This window comes from Nicotiana tomentosiformis, chromosome 4 (genome assembly GCF_000390325.3).
Source record: "Nicotiana tomentosiformis chromosome 4, ASM39032v3, whole genome shotgun sequence".
Lineage (NCBI taxonomy): Eukaryota > Viridiplantae > Streptophyta > Magnoliopsida > Solanales > Solanaceae > Nicotiana > Nicotiana tomentosiformis.
In genome coordinates this window covers 93,982,410-94,000,186 of record NC_090815.1, presented here as the reverse complement: position 1 = coordinate 94,000,186, position 17,777 = coordinate 93,982,410, and the positions used below count along the sequence as shown (strand labels likewise).

General features: G+C 37.9%; 1 protein-coding gene across 1 annotated transcript; it reads left to right on the top strand.

Annotated features, from left to right (window-relative positions):
• The first annotated feature begins 11,120 nt into the window (after positions 1-11,120).
• On the top strand, positions 11,121-17,376 carry LOC104088095 (MDIS1-interacting receptor like kinase 2-like). Its single transcript, XM_009592717.4, has 2 exons — positions 11,121-16,386; positions 16,496-17,376. The coding sequence occupies exons 1-2, from the start codon at positions 14,049-14,051 to the stop codon at positions 16,870-16,872; spliced, it is 2,715 nt and encodes a 904-aa protein (XP_009591012.1). The 5' UTR covers positions 11,121-14,048; the 3' UTR covers positions 16,873-17,376.
• Positions 17,377-17,777: the final 401 nt, after the last annotated feature.

The following is a 17,777-nucleotide window of genomic DNA, read 5'->3' as shown; positions in this document are numbered from 1 at the left end:
ATTATTGTTCATGGAGAAGACGAGTCATCTATTTATAAAGACCCGTTAATCCCATGTATTGAGGCCAAGGAAGGATGTGAGTCCATTGTCTATCAGGCTTTCGAAGTGGTAGTTGTGGACCATGTTGAGGAAGGAAAACCCATTCTACATCTGCGTCTCTCTGCCACATCTGTAATGGTGGCTGCACTTATGATGAGACAAGGTTATGAACCAGGAAAAGGTTTGGGGGCATCATTGCAAGGAATTTCAGAACCCATTTCTCCGTTCAGTAGCAGGGGTACTTTTGGTTTAGGCTTCAGGCCAACACAAGCAGACAAAGACAAAGCCAAGCACTGCAAAAAGCACGGGTGGGTCTTGCAGCAACCTATCCCTCACATTTTCTACACTTTTGTCAAGCCACGATTCAAACATGGTCAAAATTCCGCGGCGCATGCAAACATTGATGAAATTTGCCATGACCTCAGGCAGATGTTTTCTGAAATGAACATGATCCAGGCGGGTGAAGGCACTAGTCGTGCCGATATGCAACTAATTGGCCCAGAAACCATGCTCAATAACTGGGAAGCAACTCCTCTCCCCACAAGGAAGGAGTTTTGGTAGTTGACTTTTGCAACTTCTTTCTTTTGTACTTTGGGTTACTTTCAGGGTTGTAATCCGAATATCTTAGTATGATTGTTTTATTTTGACGTTAACCCTTCTATCCTTTCAAATTCAATGAAATGCAGTTCAGTTTCGTATTAAATTTTATATATTTTCCTTTTCCTAATTCCTGCCATTTTATTTCCATTTCAGTTTTGTTAATACCGGTTTTAATAACATGATATGCATGCAGAATTCACGCCCAGATCTCAAAAGGCTGTCTAATTTCGAAATAATGCATCAAGAGGTCGAATATGATGAAGATAAGGTTTTTGATGAAATAAAAAGAGAGTTGGAACAATTTGAAAACAAGCCTAGGCCCAACCTCAATGAAACTGAGCCAATTAATATCGGAGGTCATGAAGAAGTCAGAGAAACAAAGATAAGCATTCACACTGAACAAAAAACCAGAGATGCCTTGATTCAACTTTTATTTGAGTATAGAGATGTGTTTGCCTGGTCTTATGATGATATGCCTGGTTTAAGCGTCGATTTAGTGGTTCATAAACTTCCCACGTATCCTGATTTTTCACCAGTCCAACAGAAGCAGCGAAAATTTAAAATGGACATGAGTGATAAAATCAAAGAGGAAATAATGAAGCAATTGAGCGCCAATGTTGTCAGAGCCGTACGATACACCACCTGGGTGGCAAATGTTGTGCCCGTGCCAAAGAAAGATGGAAAAACTAGAGTCTGTGTTGACTACAGAGACCTGAACAAAGCAAGTCCGAAGGATAATTTTCCTTTACCGAACATCCATATTCTTGTAGATAATTGCGCAAAGCATGAGATACAGTCGTTCGTGGATTGCTATGCTGGGTACCACCAGATTCTAATGGATGAGGGTGATGCAGAAAAGATCGCTTTCACCACTCCATGGGGTACCTATTGTTACAGGGTCATGCTATTCGATTTAAAGAATGCAGGGGTAACTTACATGAGGGCCATGACCACCATTTTTCATGACATGATGCACAAAGAGATTGAAGTATATGTCGATGATGTCATCATAAAATCAAAGACACAGGCTGACCACGTGAATGATTTGAAAAAGTTCTTCAAACGGCTTCGAAGGTATGACCTTAAGTTTAATCCAGCCAAATGTGCGTTTGGGGTTCCATCTGGGAAACTCCTCGGTTTTATAGTTAGTCGGAGAGGCATCGAATTGGATCCATCTAAGATAAAGTCCATTCGAGATCTGCCACCCCCGAAGAACAAAAAGGAGGTCATGAGTTTGCTCGGAAGGTTGAACTACATCAGTAGGTTCATTGCTCAGCTCACAACCACGTGCGAGCCCATCTTTAAGTTGCTGAAAAAGGATGCTGCAATAAAGTGGACAGACGATTGCCAAAATGCTTTTGACAGGATCAAAGATTATCTATCAAAACCCCCTGTACTGGTCCCACCTGAACCTGGTAGGCCTTTGTTTTTTTATTTATCGGTGATGGATAATTCTTTTGGATACGTTCTGGGGCAACATGATGCGACAAGCAAAAAGGAACAAGCAATATATTATTTGAGCAAGAAGTTCACAAATTATGAGGTTAAGTACACCCTTTTAGAAATGACATGTTGTGCTTTGACTTGGGTCGCTCAGAAGTTGAGACATTATCTTTTGGCCTATACTACTTACCTCATATCCAGAATGGATCCTCTGAAGTATATTTTCCAAAAGCCAATGCCCACCGGCAGGCTCGTAAAATGGCAAATCCTGCTCACAGAGTTCGACATCGTCTATGTCACTCGCACTGCGATGAAATCACAGGCTTTGGCCGATCATTTGGCAGAGAATCCAGTTGATGATGAGTACAAGCCACTTACCACCTACTTCCCAGACGAAGAGGTCAACTCAATAGAGAAAGTAGTTCCAGACGACAACCCTCTATGGAAAATGTATTTTGATGGAGCTGTCAATATCAAAGGAGTTGGGATCGGGGCAATCCTCATCCCTATTGGACAGTATTACCCTGCAACAGCCCGACTTCGGTTCTTCTGTACCAATAATATGGCAGAATACGAAGCATGTATCATGGGTTTGAAAATGGCCCTCGATCTGGATGTGCATGAACTATTGGTTATGGGAGATTCTGACTTGCTTATCCGGCAAGCCCAAGGTGAATGGGAGACTCGAGACATCAAGCTTATTCCATACAGACAATGTGTACAAGATTTGAGCAAAAGATTCAAATCCATCGAGTTCAGGTACATTCCCAGGTTTCACAACGAGCTAGCCGATGCTTTGGCTACTTTAGCCTCGATGCTCCCTTATCCGGGAAACACCCATATCGATCCACTAGAAATCCAAGTTCAGAATCAACACGGTTACTGCAATACAATTGATACGGAACCAGATGGTGAACCATGGTATCATGGCATAAAATAATTCCTGAAAATGAGAGAATACCCAGAGCACGCCAAGGGAGATCAAAAAAGAACTAGAAGGAGGCTCGCCAGCGGTTTCTTCCTGAGTGGGGAAATTTTGTACAAAAGGACCCCAGATTTGAACTTTTTGAGATGCGTAGATGCAACAGAAGCTGAGCGGATCATGAGTGAAGTGCATTCGGGGGTATGAGGACCTCACATGAATGGATATGTTTTGGCGAAGAAGATTCTGCGGGCAGGGTATTATTGGCTTACAATGGAGCGACATTGCTTCAGTTTTGTTCGCAAGTGTCACCAATGCCAGATTCATGGTGACCTGATTCACTCGCCACCTTCAGAGTTGCATCCCATGTCCTCTCCTTGGCCTTTCGTTGCTTGGGGAATGGATGTTATTGGGCCAATTTAGCCAAAGGCTTCAAATGGGCATAGATTCATTTTGGTTGCAATTGATTACTTCACCAAGTGGGTGGAAGCCGTCACGTTCAAAGCAGTCACCAAGAAAGCAGTGGTAGACTTTGTTCATTCCAACATCATCTGTCGCTTTGGTATCCCAAATACCATTATCACTGACAATGCAGCCAATCTCAATAGTCATTTGATGAAGGAGGTATGCGAGCAATTTAAAATTATGCATCGCCATTCTACCCCTTACCGGCCAAAAGCCAATGGAGCCGTTGAAGTGGCGAACAAGAACATCAAGAAGATTCTTAGGAAAATAATCCAAGGCTCGAGACAATGGCATGAAAAGTTGCCTTTTGCTCTTCTGGGATACCGCACGACTGCTCGTACATCGGTTGGTGCAACTCCTTATCTGTTGGTATATGGGACAGAAGCTGTAATACCGGCTGAAGTCGAAATTCCCTCTCTTCGGATCATTGTGGAGTCGGAGATTGAAGATGCAGAATGGGTAAAGACCCGATTAGAACAACTAATGTTGATTGATGAGAAACGGCTAGCATCAGTGTGCTTTGGCCAGTTATACCAGCAAAGAATGGCACGCGCTTACAACAAGAAAGTGCGTCCAAGGTACTTCAAGGTAGGCCAACTCGTCCTGAAATGCGTTCTTCCACACCAAGTAGAAGCTAAAGGAAAGTTCGCCCCAAACTGGAAAGGACCCTACATCATCAAGAAAGTGTTACCAAAAGGTGCCTTGCACTTAGTAGATGAAGAAGGACGGGTACCAGACATGACTATTAATGCAGATGTAGTCAAAAGATATTATGTCTGATATATACCCACTGTGGAACTTTCGCGCATGATTTTCTTAGATCGAGATGACGAAGGCTACCATTGCTCGCTTTTCCAAGCAAGTGTCACCCTTTTGTTACCCCTTTTAAGCTGTATTTTTCTTCTTCCTTGTTTTCCACTTTTTGGAACATGTGTACTTGCAAAAAAAAATATATATATTCTGAGTCATTAAACAAATTTTCTGAGTCATTGAACTACGTCCGACCTGATTCCGAAAGGATACGTAGGCAGCCTTACCCTGGGTTCGGTCCCATTGCAACAAAAATCCATATTCCCAATATTCCAAAACTGTGGCAGAAGTTTGTTTTTATCTTACAGTTTTTCCTGTAGAAACAGTTCCAAAGGTTGTAATTCATTTCAAGGTTCATTTCGCCTTTTCCTGTTAAGAACTTCTGATCGATCTTTGAGAATACTTGAAGTCCCCATGCTAGGGGCATCAGCCAACCTTCCGCGTGTCGTATCTTAATGAAAAAAAAATGAAAAAAAAAATGAGAGAGTCTTATCGGTGAAAACCCGTATGGGAACTGTAAGGCGATAGTGATTAGAGAAATGAGAGAGGTCAGTTAGCGAAAACTCGCAAAGGGCGCTACTAGCCGGATGAGGGTCTTCCATGCTCCGGCATGAGCACAACTAAGACAGTTTCAAGATTGAACATTTGCGACATAATTTTGAGAATTAGACAGCTCAGACAGATCAGGCGTCCAGTCCAAAATGCATGTCATGATTCATTGAAGTCGGCACATATCTCTAGATAAGTCTCCTTATTTCTCTCCCCGTAAGGGACACCTTTTATTTAGACACAATTCCTTTTTCATTTCCAATTGCTCTTCTATTCTTTTCCATAATTTTTCCTAGATTCCCTTCCGGTCTAATCTTGCATCAAAAGCAAAGCAAGACTGGCTGCAAAACTGGCTACAGTTTCCCTGTAATACCGAGCATAATTTGGAGCATATACGGCATTGACGAGGGCAGGAATCCATATGAGATCTCTTTTGATAAGGCGGACAAAGTGTCTCAAAGAAACTGAAAAGGCCGCTTAAGCAAGACTCGCTTCATGGGAAAAGTTGATAAGCACTACAGTCAGAAATTGGTTCTAAGTGAAAGACAACTAAGTTTGATTTTAAAGGAAAATTGCCTTGCCTTAGGGACAAGGATTAGCGGTACCATGGACGTCCGGGTGTGAAACAGCCAGGGGCAACGTCAGAAAGACAATGTCTCTAGAAAGTGATACAGAGTATTCGGGAACCTCGGTATCACACTGACAAAATCAGTTCTTCGACAACGGAGGGGTGAATTCAAACTACTAAGGGCATCAAGGCCACAAACCGACCACCACTTTAAAAACTCACGAATCTTTCTTTGTTTGAAGCAGGATCAAAGCAGTGCAGAATGGCGATTCTTAAAGGACGAATGTCATCAAAGGTAAGTTTCGTCAAAATCTCCACTTTCCTTTATTTGCAGCATGCATCACTACTGTTCATACCTCCCATTTTTGTAGCTTAACCCAGGTAGAACCATTTCGCCTAGGGAGATCCAGCTCATAGTTTCGGGTAGAAGTACTTTTCACTCAGGATGTTTTACGTAGCTTAACTCAGGTAGAACCATTTCGCCTAGGGGGATCCAGCTCATAGTTCCGGGTAGAAGTACTCTTCGCTCAGGTTATTTTCGTAGCTTAACCTAGCTAGAACCATTTCGCCTAGGGGGATCCAGCTCATAGTTCCGGGTAGAAGTACTCTTCACTCAGGATGTTTTACGTAGCTTAACTCAGGTAGAACCATTTCGCCTAGGGGGATCCAGCTCATAGTTCCGGGTAGAAGTACTCTTCGCTCAGGTTATTTTCGTAGCTTAACCCAGGTAGAACCATTTCGCCTAGGGAGATCCAGCTCATAGTTCCGGGTAGAAGTACTCTTCACTCAGGATGGTTTACGTAGCTTAACTCAGGTAGAACCATTTCGCCTAGGGGGATCCAGCTCATAGTTCCGGGTAGAAGTACTCTTCGCTCAGGTTATTTTCGTAGCTTAACCCAGGTAGAACCATTTCGCCTAGGGGAATCCAGCTTATAGTTCCGGGTAGAAGTACTCTTCACTCAGGATGTTTTACGTAGCTTAACTCAGGTAGAACCATTTCGCCTAGGGGGATCCAGCTCATAGTTCCGGGTAGAAGTACTCTTCGCTCAGGTTATTTTCGTAGCTTAACCCAGGTAGAACCTTTTCGCCTAGGGGATCCAGCTCATAGTTCCGGATAGAAGTACTCTTCGCTCAGGTTATTTTCGTACTTTAACCCAAGTAGAACCTTTTCGCCTAGGGGGATCCAGATCATAGTTCCGGGTAGAAGTACTCTTTGCTCATGTTATTTTCGTAGCTTAACCCAGGTAGAACCTTTTCGCCTAGGGGGATCCAGTTCATAGTTTCGGGTAGAAGTACTCTTCGCTCAGGATGTTTTACGTAGTTTAACCCAGGTAGAACCTTTTTCGCCTAGAGGGATCCAGCTTATAGTTCCGGGTAGAAGTACTCTTCGCTCAGGTTGCTTTTCGTAGCTTAACCCAGGTAGAACCTTTTCACCTAGGGGGATCCAGTTCATAGTTTCGGGTAGAAGTACTCTTCGCTCAGGTTGCTTTTCGTAGCTTAACCCGGGTAGAACCTTTTCGCCTAGAGGGATCCAGTTCATATTTTCGGGTGGAAGTACTCTTTGTCCAGTTTTGTTTTTCATAGTTTAACCCAGGTAGAACTTTTTCACCAAGGGGATTCAACATTCTTTTTTCCAGTAATACAGGGCACCAACCCCTGGTTACATTTCCTTTTCAGTAATATAGGGCGCCAACCCCTGGTTATATTTTCTTTTTAGTAATATAGGGCACCAACCCCTGGTTACATTTTCTTTTTAGTAATACAGGGCGCCAACCCCTGGTTACATTTGCTTTTCAGTAATATAGGGCGCCAACCCCTGGTTACATTTCCTTCTCAGTAATACAAGGTACCAACCCCTGGTTATATTTCCTTTTCAGTATAGGGTACACCAATCCCCGATCTCCTTACCAGTATAGGCTACACCAATCCCTAGCTGTGTTATCCAACATAGGATACTCCATTCCCTAGTTGATTTGAGCTTAAATGCATGGTACACCACTCTCTGATATCATTGCCAATATAGGGTATCCCATTACCTTGCCACATTTTTCCAACATAAGGTACACCAATCATGACCTTTTTAGGATACACCATTCCCTTTTATTTGCTTTCAATAAACAAGTAGTTTAGAATTTTGTTACAATAACTCACAAAATTTTCCTAGTGAAAACTGGGGCAGAAAAATTTCGTTCGTTTGTTTGTTGTGATGCCTGAGCAGGTTTTACCTCGAGGCACAGTGTTCGAGATGAACAAAAGAAAAGTCTCAATCCAAAATAAAGAAAAAAAAAAGGAAAAGAAAGTGAATCCAAATGCAGAAGCAGATGGAAAGGATATGGACTATTCAAGACATGACTGAAGTTACGAGCTTCACATTTCCCGTTTTGCTCAGAAGAAGTCATAGAAGAATGAACTAGCATTTACAACTAGCAAGCATCAAGGTTCAGATCAGAGTTTGCATGAACAACCAGTCAAGATTCAAGATCAAGCTTCAAAAGACTTATAGATAGGAATCTTGTAACTCATAGTTGATAGGCTTGTTTAGTTTCTTTCAATTTTGATGTAATAGCAAGACCACAGACCGGAGCCTCGACGGAACCTCACTCGACTCTCCAACTCATCATTTCATCACTTTCCTTGAATTACACGCGACCTGATTCCCTTATAACCCGGGATATGTAGGAAGTCCAAAATCAGGACTCGGTTGCACCTTTTTCTTTTATTTTCTTCCTCTTTTGAGTAACGATATGGTCAAAATTTAGTCACACAGCTCACTTTATCTTTGACTGAAAACTTTTAATGTTTCCAAGCAAAGAGGGGCATGCTGTGAGCACCTAAGTTTTTACCGTGCTTGAATATTTCCCGCTCCCATCTTCCCAGGCATGTCCCCACTCCACTTCCGTTTGTCTCCCATGCTTGTCCCCCCCACATTTTGCTCCCTACTCCACTCTCTATTGTTCCCCACTCCTTGCCCCCCATGCTTGTCCCCTACTCACAAACCCCATACTCTATTTTCAGCCATTAAAACACATAACTCACAGACCCATTTTTGGCACTCAATTTTCTCTCCCTCATCTCTCTTATAAAACAGAACACAAGAACGGACAAGGAAGGAGGAAAAACAAAAAAAAATAGAAAAAGAGTGAGACATTGAGAGAGGAGGAAAAAATACCAGCTGCCTTCCTCTTCTTCTTCACCACACATTCATCCTTTTACTAAAAAATACCTACATTAAGACACCCTCAACACAAAAAACGAGCCCAAAATTCAGCCACGAAAGTAAAGCCTCTCAGTCGAGTTCGGGGTCACCAACAAAGTCACGATTCGTAGAGCACATGTCCGTATAATTAAGGTTTTCGGTGGCCTTTCGTTTCTCCGGGGGAGATCCATTTAGCAGTTCTGTTTTGAACGTTGTTGTTGGGCTTGATTCTCAGAAACAGAGACTGTGTGAGGCGTGGAGTGTCTTCAATATAATTGAAGAATATTTCTCATCGGCAAAAGGTCCAATCTTTTTAACATTTCATCCATCTTCATGTATTTGTTCAAATATATTATCTTTCTCTTCTCTTGGGCTAAGTTATTATTAGCAGAATATTTGTTGTCTCTTTATAAGTGTTTGTGTGATTGTTTTCTTTAAATAATATATTATGCCTCTTTGATTTAATTATTTAGTTCTAGTTCAATGAATAATAGAAATATATGATCTAGGATTAGGATTTCTTTCAAGGTTTTGTTACTTTTAATAATGTCCATTTATAGGGACAGCTGGGTCCCGAGGTTTTACATGGATTAGTTGGGTTTTGTTTGGCTCTATTTAAGCTTTAATTACTCTTGGCATTAAGTATCTCTCATGCGCATGTTTGGATTATTTCTTAAGACGTTAAATTAAGACATTTCATTATGGGGCTACGAGGAAGGCTTTAAATTAATTGGGTCATGTAATACTTGGTCCGAACCAACGTGGTAAATCCATATGGTAAGACCAATTTTTTTTCATTAAATAGTGATTTAGCTTCTCGTACCAAAATAATTCATGAATACGTTAGAGTGCTTTAGGCGCGCTCTTAATTAATCAAATCATCATGGTTTTGTACACGTTCGCGTGATATAATTATAATTATCAAAACAAATCAAAGTACGCATTCGTGCGGCTTTGAAAAAAAAAATAATCTTGAAAATTATTAAAGGGTGATTAATGACATGATTTTAGCGCCCCAAATAAAACAGAGTTACGCACATGTGACCCGTTTCAAAGATAAATCTATAAAATGCGATAATTAAAAGCAGATAGGTAAAACATAAAAATCAATAAATTACAATATGTCCAAAATTAATTCAAGCCAAGTTGTAGTCAATAAAGCGACCGTACTAGAACCACGGAATTCGGGGAATGCCTTACACCTTCTCCCCATTCAACAGATTTTCTTACCCGGACTTTATTTTTGCAGACCAATAATAAAAGAGTCACACCTTCCTTTGACTAGGGATTCAAATAAAAGGTGACTTGGAACACCCGAAAATCAAATCCAAGTGGCGACTCTGAGCAATAAAATAATCCCTAATCAAGTTTGTCACTTTAATTGGAAAAACTCTTTAACCTACACCAATTCATAATACATTATTTATCTTTTGGGGGTAGAAAAGGGGTGTGACAGTGACAAACGTTTAATTCAATTTAATTGAGTATTATAGGAAAGGATGAATTTTTGTTTAACAAGGAACAGAAAACTTATCTGTAAACAAAAGACTAAATTACAAATTAGGACATAGTTTTTCAAATAAAATGAACGGTTTAGGAGATGGAGTGACATTCTTACTAATCGTCATCTACTTAAAACTCTTCGACTGAATGTGTGATAGTGCATAATGTGGATATAGGGCAGTAGAGAAGCAACTTAAATCTTAGGCTTGTAGTGGTTATCTCTGTTTTTTGTGCGATTGCAATTGAATAACACAGATGAAGCGAACTAACTTGCCGGATCTCGACCTGTGTTATCTATTTTGGTCTGACTGAGTCGCTTCATTCGCTGCATATTGCTAAGGGTCGTTTCTGATGGTGTTTCCGAAGAGGTGTCGCCAAGTTTTTCTGTGTTTGGTGGTTGCAATTGAAGAACACGAAGGAGAAGAAAAAGACTTTTGTTTTTCTTTTGTTATTTGACACATGTTACCCAGTGATTTGTCCGTCTTCCATGTCAGCGTACTTGCAAATCACGGGTTTCATTTTTAAGAGAGATTGAGACCCAGGTGTTCCATAGGTACACTATAGTGACGTTAGAGTGTCTAATAGGTACACGGATTGATTGAGATGTCTAAATGGAATTTGGTGCCAATTTTAAGAGGTTGTGTATGTATTTGGCATTTTAAGTTTTAACATAAGTTGAACACTATGCATACCTGACGTGCCAAACCTAGAATGCCTTTTCGGAAGAAATTTATTCATTATGAGATTCTCTTTGAAATACTTTATATAGTTATACACAATTAAAACAATGAGAAGATTTATATAAGTAAAATTTTGATGTTAAATTCCGAAATTTTAGGAGAGATTTAATAACTGAAATTTATCTTACTGTAAAGTCCTAAATAATAGAAACATACTTAAGTAAATATTCCTAAATATTAGAAAAATAATTAAATGATTATTTTAAAATATTAAGAAAATAATCAAATTACTATTTTGTCTAGTGTGAACCCAATTTTTAAAAGGGTAAATAAGGCGAACGACATTTCGCTAAGGGTTTTATGTTTTTAATATAGTATAGATAGATAGATATAGATATAGATATAGATATAGATAAATAGATTGGCATTGTAATCCAAAATGACAATTAGATTAAAAGAAACTCAAAAGAACAAGGAAAAGGGCATTTGAGCGAAGGAAGCGGCCTTGTCCCTTAATGAAGATATTAACATTCTTACCTCTCTCTATACATGGCTCTTCTAAAATGATTAAGACATCTTAAATTGAGCCTTGTCATCTCTATACATCGTTTTATAAATTGTACATGTATTTTTTTTTTTTTTAAATTAGGAGATTAAGTTTATGAGCATACGTTTATTTTAGAACAATATCATTTTTGTTGCACGTGATGAAGTCATAAAAATTTAATACAAAAAAAGAAGTATAAATTAATTTATTAAAATGTAGTTTATCTGGAGGTAATAGAAATAAGCTTAAAGTTGCATAAAATCAGTATAGTCCAAGTCAAGCTCTTCGACCCAGTTTCCATTTACATTTTCTTTTTCTTCTCATTCTCATTTTCTTTTCCTTTCCAATGCTTATCCATCTCAACATCTCACTTTATTGCCTTATAAAAACTTTTTGTTTCTACACTATCATTTTACCTAATTGCCTTAAAATAAGAAAGTTATTATTTCTTCTGTTGGTCTTAGTTGTAGTGCTGCATATGCGCCACGAGGTCTTGCAAAAAATCCAGCCACTCTCCGCAAAAATTGAACTGTTTAGGTACCCATTGAGTATATCTAATGGATTACTACAACATACGGATCTCCTTTGACTTATTGAAGCTTTTTCTATAATTTAATTTCCATGAGGATTAAATTGAAGAAGAAAGACAGCTCCAAATCATGTGAGTGACAGAGAATGAACAAGTGGGAAAAAGGCTCAACGGATTAGGAATGAACAACTGCCAAACGGTGCGGTGTAATGTGGTTGCGGGCAAAACCTGCGAAGATTTTAACCTGCTCCGCCTTGCATAGACTTAAACCTGCACAGCCCCGCATAACCTTAAACCCGCACCGCCCTACCCCATTTTCCATCCCTATGAACAACGTTGTACAAATTAAAATTTCATTGAAGCTATGGGCGGATTTATAGGTAAAATTATGGGGCACGTGAACACATACTATTTTTGTAAAATTAGATATTTTATGTACATATTTTCTATAATTGGTATAATATTAACTGTTGGCACCCATACTCCAAGAAGGTTGAATGGTGCACTTGATTAAAAAATGAGTTATTTATCAAGAGAAATTGGGATCAACTACCACTTAATATATTTTTTCTTATTTTTTTTTAGTAGTGCACCCATATACTAAAAATTCTAAATCCGATTGAAGCCACCTAAAAAGTGTGTTGACGCCAACTAAAAAGTGTGTCAAACCTACACCTCAATTAGCGGGTTTAAAAATTAGGTAGGACTCGTCTTCATTTTATTGATACTCATCTGAAATCTATTATGATAATTTACTACTACTTTACTATTGTTGAGACATGAGACAATCCCGTGCAAGAATAGGAGGGGGGTTGTTTAAGGTAAGAAAGATAATTCTATGGTTTTTACCTTCTTATAGACTATTTGAAACCTTATTACTTTCCTTACTCAAGTTTTAATTTAATTATATGGTTATATACAATTTACCAATTATGTACAAATAAATTTTAAATGAGTATCCCTTTATATTAGGAATTGAATAAGGAATATCAGTTATTTTCTTATCCCTTTATACTTGCCCACTCTCTCTCTCTGTCTCTCTCTCTTCATCTCTCTCTCTCTTCGTCTCTCTACTCTCCTTCTATGTTTTTTTTCCCCAATTTTTCTTCATGTTCTCTGTTTTTTTGTGCTTTCTTGTTGTATAGAGTTTTAATAGAATTCATCAATGAATTTTAATCGTTTTAACTTAGCAATTTCCTTTCATGTTGCACAACTGGTGTTCAAATTGAAATTGGCAATCAAGAAATTTTGAAGGTATTTGACTCTCCACCATTGACAGCTATTAAAATGCTTTGATGCTTTGATGCTTTGAAATCGAATTTGGGTTTTCAAAAACCATTATTTGTTTGGAATGGGTGTTATTGCAAACAATTGGAAATATTGTTTGGAGTTTATGTCTCAATTTTGAGGGTGTTTTGGTGAAGATTTGACTTAATTTTGGCTGAATTTCATATTGAAACTCGAAGTCGAAGAAGAAGAAGAAGAAGAACATATGACATACAATATACTTACGAAATTATAGTAAAATTGTATTATAATTGTATGTAAATTGTATTCTGTTGTAGTTATATATTTTTTTTTATTTGAATGTTGTATAAAAGTTGAAAAATAGTTGTATGCTGTATGAATCATTGTATAAAATTTGTATTTAAGTTATCAATACTATCTTTTTACATAAAGTTGTTGATATGTATCAAAATTCTATTAAGAGAGTAAGTTTTGATTGAAATTTTAGAGAGGAAGAAGTACACACCACAGACAAAATATATACAAATCAGATACAAAATACAAAATGGAGAAAAATTGTATGAAATAGTCATGAAAATTTGAATATCTAAGTTTAACTACTAGGCATGAGAGTCAGTTGTGACACTAGGTTTGTCACTTAGTTTTTGTTGGATGCAATAAATCTGCAAGGAAAGAATAGTAAAGTATGAACCTAAAAACTAGTACTATTACATAAATTGGACACGAGAACTTATGTATGTTTAATTTAACTGAAAGGGAAAAAGAAAGATAGTAATACACTAAACAAGAGCTGTTTACTGCGGCTTGGTTTCCCACTTGGAAGCATGACCCTTGTTTTAGTTATAAATATCTGTCCATTAATCAATATATCCAGCATTCCCACAAAGCCAAACAGTTTGCCTTAGGATCAAAAAAGTTTATTTTGTTTTTTGGTGGAGAAATATTAATCATGAGTATTTCCTTATCATACCATCCAATTTTCAGTCATTTTCTCTTCATGTATATGATGTTGATCTTTATGACTACTTCTATTCAACATGTTTCTGCCAAATCTTATCTAAATGCTTCTGAAAAACATTCAATTAATTCAAGTTCATATGAAGCATTTTCTCTCTTAAAATGGAAGGCAAGTCTTGAAAATGCAAATCAATCACTTCTTTCTTCTTGGGTGGTGACAAGCAGTACTAGACCTAGTCCTTGCCATTGGGATGGCATTTCTTGTGATAAATTTGGAAGAGTTACTCAAATGGATATTGCAAATTATGGGATTAGAGGTACTCTTCACCACCTAAATTTCTCTTCCTTTCCCCATCTCCAATTAATTGATTTTTCCAATAACTCACTCCATGGTACACTGCCACAAAACATATGTAACCTTTCAAGATTAAGTTTTCTTGATTTGAGGTCCAATAATTTTTCTGGAATTATTCCACCTGAAATAGGATTCTTGAAAAATCTCAAGAACTTATATCTAACAGTGAATGAACTCTATGGTCCCATCCCTTCAAGCTTAGGTAACTTAAAATCCCTTGTGCATTTGTGTTTGCTTGGAAATAAACTCAATGGAACCCTTCCAATAGAGCTTGAAAACCTTACACATTTGGAAATTTTTCAAATAGCTGAGAACAATCTTACCGGTCACTTGCCACAAAATGTATGCATTGGTGGAAAACTGACTAAATTCACAGCATATGATAATAACTTTATTGGTAATATCCCTAGAAGCTTGAAAAATTGCTCTAAACTAACCAGACTTAGGCTTGAAAGGAACCAATTATCTAGCAATATATCAGAAGCTTTTGGTGTCTATCCAAATCTAATTTACATTGATTTGAGTCACAATAAGTTTTATGGTGGATTGACATCAAAATGGGGCATTTCTCATAATCTAACCAGCTTGAAAATCTCCAACAACAACTTGTCTGGAACCATACCTATTGAGATAGGAAATCTGACTAAACTAGAAATGCTTGATCTCTCTTCTAATCACTTGACCGGCGAAATTCCTAAAAATTTGGAGAGCTTAACTCTCTTGCTGGTACTTGATTTGCATGGAAATAAAATTTCGGGGGAAATACCTATAGAAGTGGGAAAGTTGTCTAAACTTACAAGACTTGACTTAGCTGCAAATAATATAAGTGGCAAGATTCCAAGAGAAATAGGAGATTGCAGGCAGCTTTGGAACTTGAATTTAAGCAAGAACATGTTAAACACAACTATTCCTTCTAATTTAGGAAATTTACACTCCCTACTGTATCTTGATCTCAGTTATAACATGCTCGGTGGTGAGATACCGCGAATCATAGGATCATTGCAAAGCTTGGAAATCATGAATCTTTCACATAATAACTTGTGTGGTTCAATCCCATCAAGTTTCAATGAACGCGTTAGTTTGAGTTCTATTGATATATCTTCCAATCAATTGGTTGGTCCTCTTCCCAAGATCATGGCATTTCAAAATGCATCGATTGAACAATTAAGAGATAACCATGATTTGTGCTGCAGCAATCACAGTGGTATGAAACCTTGCTCTTCCTTAGGGAAAAAAGAGAGGACAAGTAGAAAGATTATACTGACCTTAACTCTGTCTCTTATCTCGGTTGCCCTACTTCTACTTGTGATTACTTGTATTCTTTTTCTAACAAAAAAGAAGAGAAATACTAGTAGTATTCAGCCTAGAGAACCATCTAGCAATTCTTTTTCGATTCGGGGATTTAATGGGAAACTAGCATATGAAAACATCATTACAGCAACAGAGAATTTTGATAGCAAATATTGCATTGGAAAAGGAGGACATGGAACTGTCTTTAGAGTAGAATTACCATGTGGTCAAGTTGTTGCAGTGAAAAAAGTTCATGCTTTAGAAGATGAAGAATACTCTGATGACAACTTGAAAAGCTTTTCAAAAGAAATACAAACTCTTGTAAACATCCGCCATAGAAATATAGTGAGGCTTTATGGATTTTGTTCACATGCACGCCACTCGTTCTTGATTTATGAGTTGTTGGAAGGAGGAAACTTGTCGCAAAACCTTAGCAATAAGGATAGAGCAAGAGAATTAGATTGGCTCAGGAGAGTTGATATTGTCAAGGGGGTAGCAAATGCATTGTGTTACTTACATCATGAGTGTTCACCTCCTATAGTTCACAGAGATATATCAAGTAACAATGTCCTCTTAGATGATGAAGGCAATCCCCATGTTTCTGATTTTGGCACTGCAAAACTCTTAAGGCTTAACTCCTCTAATTGGACATCGTTCGCTGGAACATTTGGCTATGTAGCTCCAGGTATATATATATATGTTTACTAACTTCTTTGAATCTATTACTACTTGAGAATCTTTAACTCTTACACTATTTTCTAATATCCTATACTTAATTTCTAATATATTTGCAGAGCTTGCTTACACAATGAAGGTAAATGAGAAGAGTGATGTTTACAGTTTTGGGGTGCTATCACTGGAAGTCATTTTAGGTCATCATCCAGGTGATATTATTGCAGCTATATCATCACTTTCGTCAGCGTCAAGCGCCCATGGAATATTGTTAAAGGATATCATTGACCAACGACCACAAGCTCCTGGAAAACAAGAAGCAGAAGAACTGATTAAGATCACAAAGCTAGCATTTGCATGTCTTCGTCAAAGTCCTCAAGCTCGGCCAACTATGAAGCAAGTTTGTGTGTCTTTATCAAAGGAAAAGTTACCTTCAGAAAGCTTGTTCTCCACTGTTATATTAGGCCACTTGCTTGAACCAACACTACCAAGATGCTGATCTTTTTGCGTCTCCCTTTACATTGCTGTGTATATGTATTGTCTATTCCATTTTGTTCTAGGAATTTAAAGTGTTATAGTGACTAATTTGTTGACATAATAAATTAGTCCATGTGTGACTGACAATCCTTGAAGAGTATGATGTGCCCGGTTTTACTTCTCTTCCACATGCACGGTGCACCCACGATACTCATATGCCTTCAATCATGCCAAGATACTTGAGTCATTTACTCAGATGATCACTAAACTATTAAAAATCAGGGATCAAAATCACTTTTCTTTCAATTTTAACAAGAAAGTTACTCAACTATTTATATTGCACGCTGATGATCACTCAGCCGGATTTCTTAATATTTTTCGGTGGAAAAAAACTGACATGGCAGTCTATATGGACTTTTTATATTTTTTGCCACGTAAAATAATTATCACCCAAACAAAAAATAAATTCAACCTGATCCATTAAAGGTAAACCCACCCGAAATAAACTTTGCTCCTAAATGTATCTCTCTTCCAAAAACCCTTGTACCCATTACTATTTTATAAAACTCTCCTCTTCTTCTCTCAAATAGATGAACTTTTCACGGTTTCTCTAATCCAACATTGAACCATTCAGCATCAAAAATAGTTACTTAATAAGAGCAGTTATTTAGTTACCTGGTATATCATAGTCCAATTAATACTATTCAGAAAGTAAGACTATCAACTTTCCGTGACTCATTTGATTCCCTCGATATTATTTTGGTTCCACCATTGTGTCTCTTATTCTCTTTCTTTTTTTTTCCTTAAAATAATAATGGGTACGAGGAAGAGCAACATGGATGCTTCTACATAAAAGGAGTGAGACAAAATTTCTTTTAAAAAATAGGACGGGAATGCAATAAATAAACCATAATGTAAGATTAAACA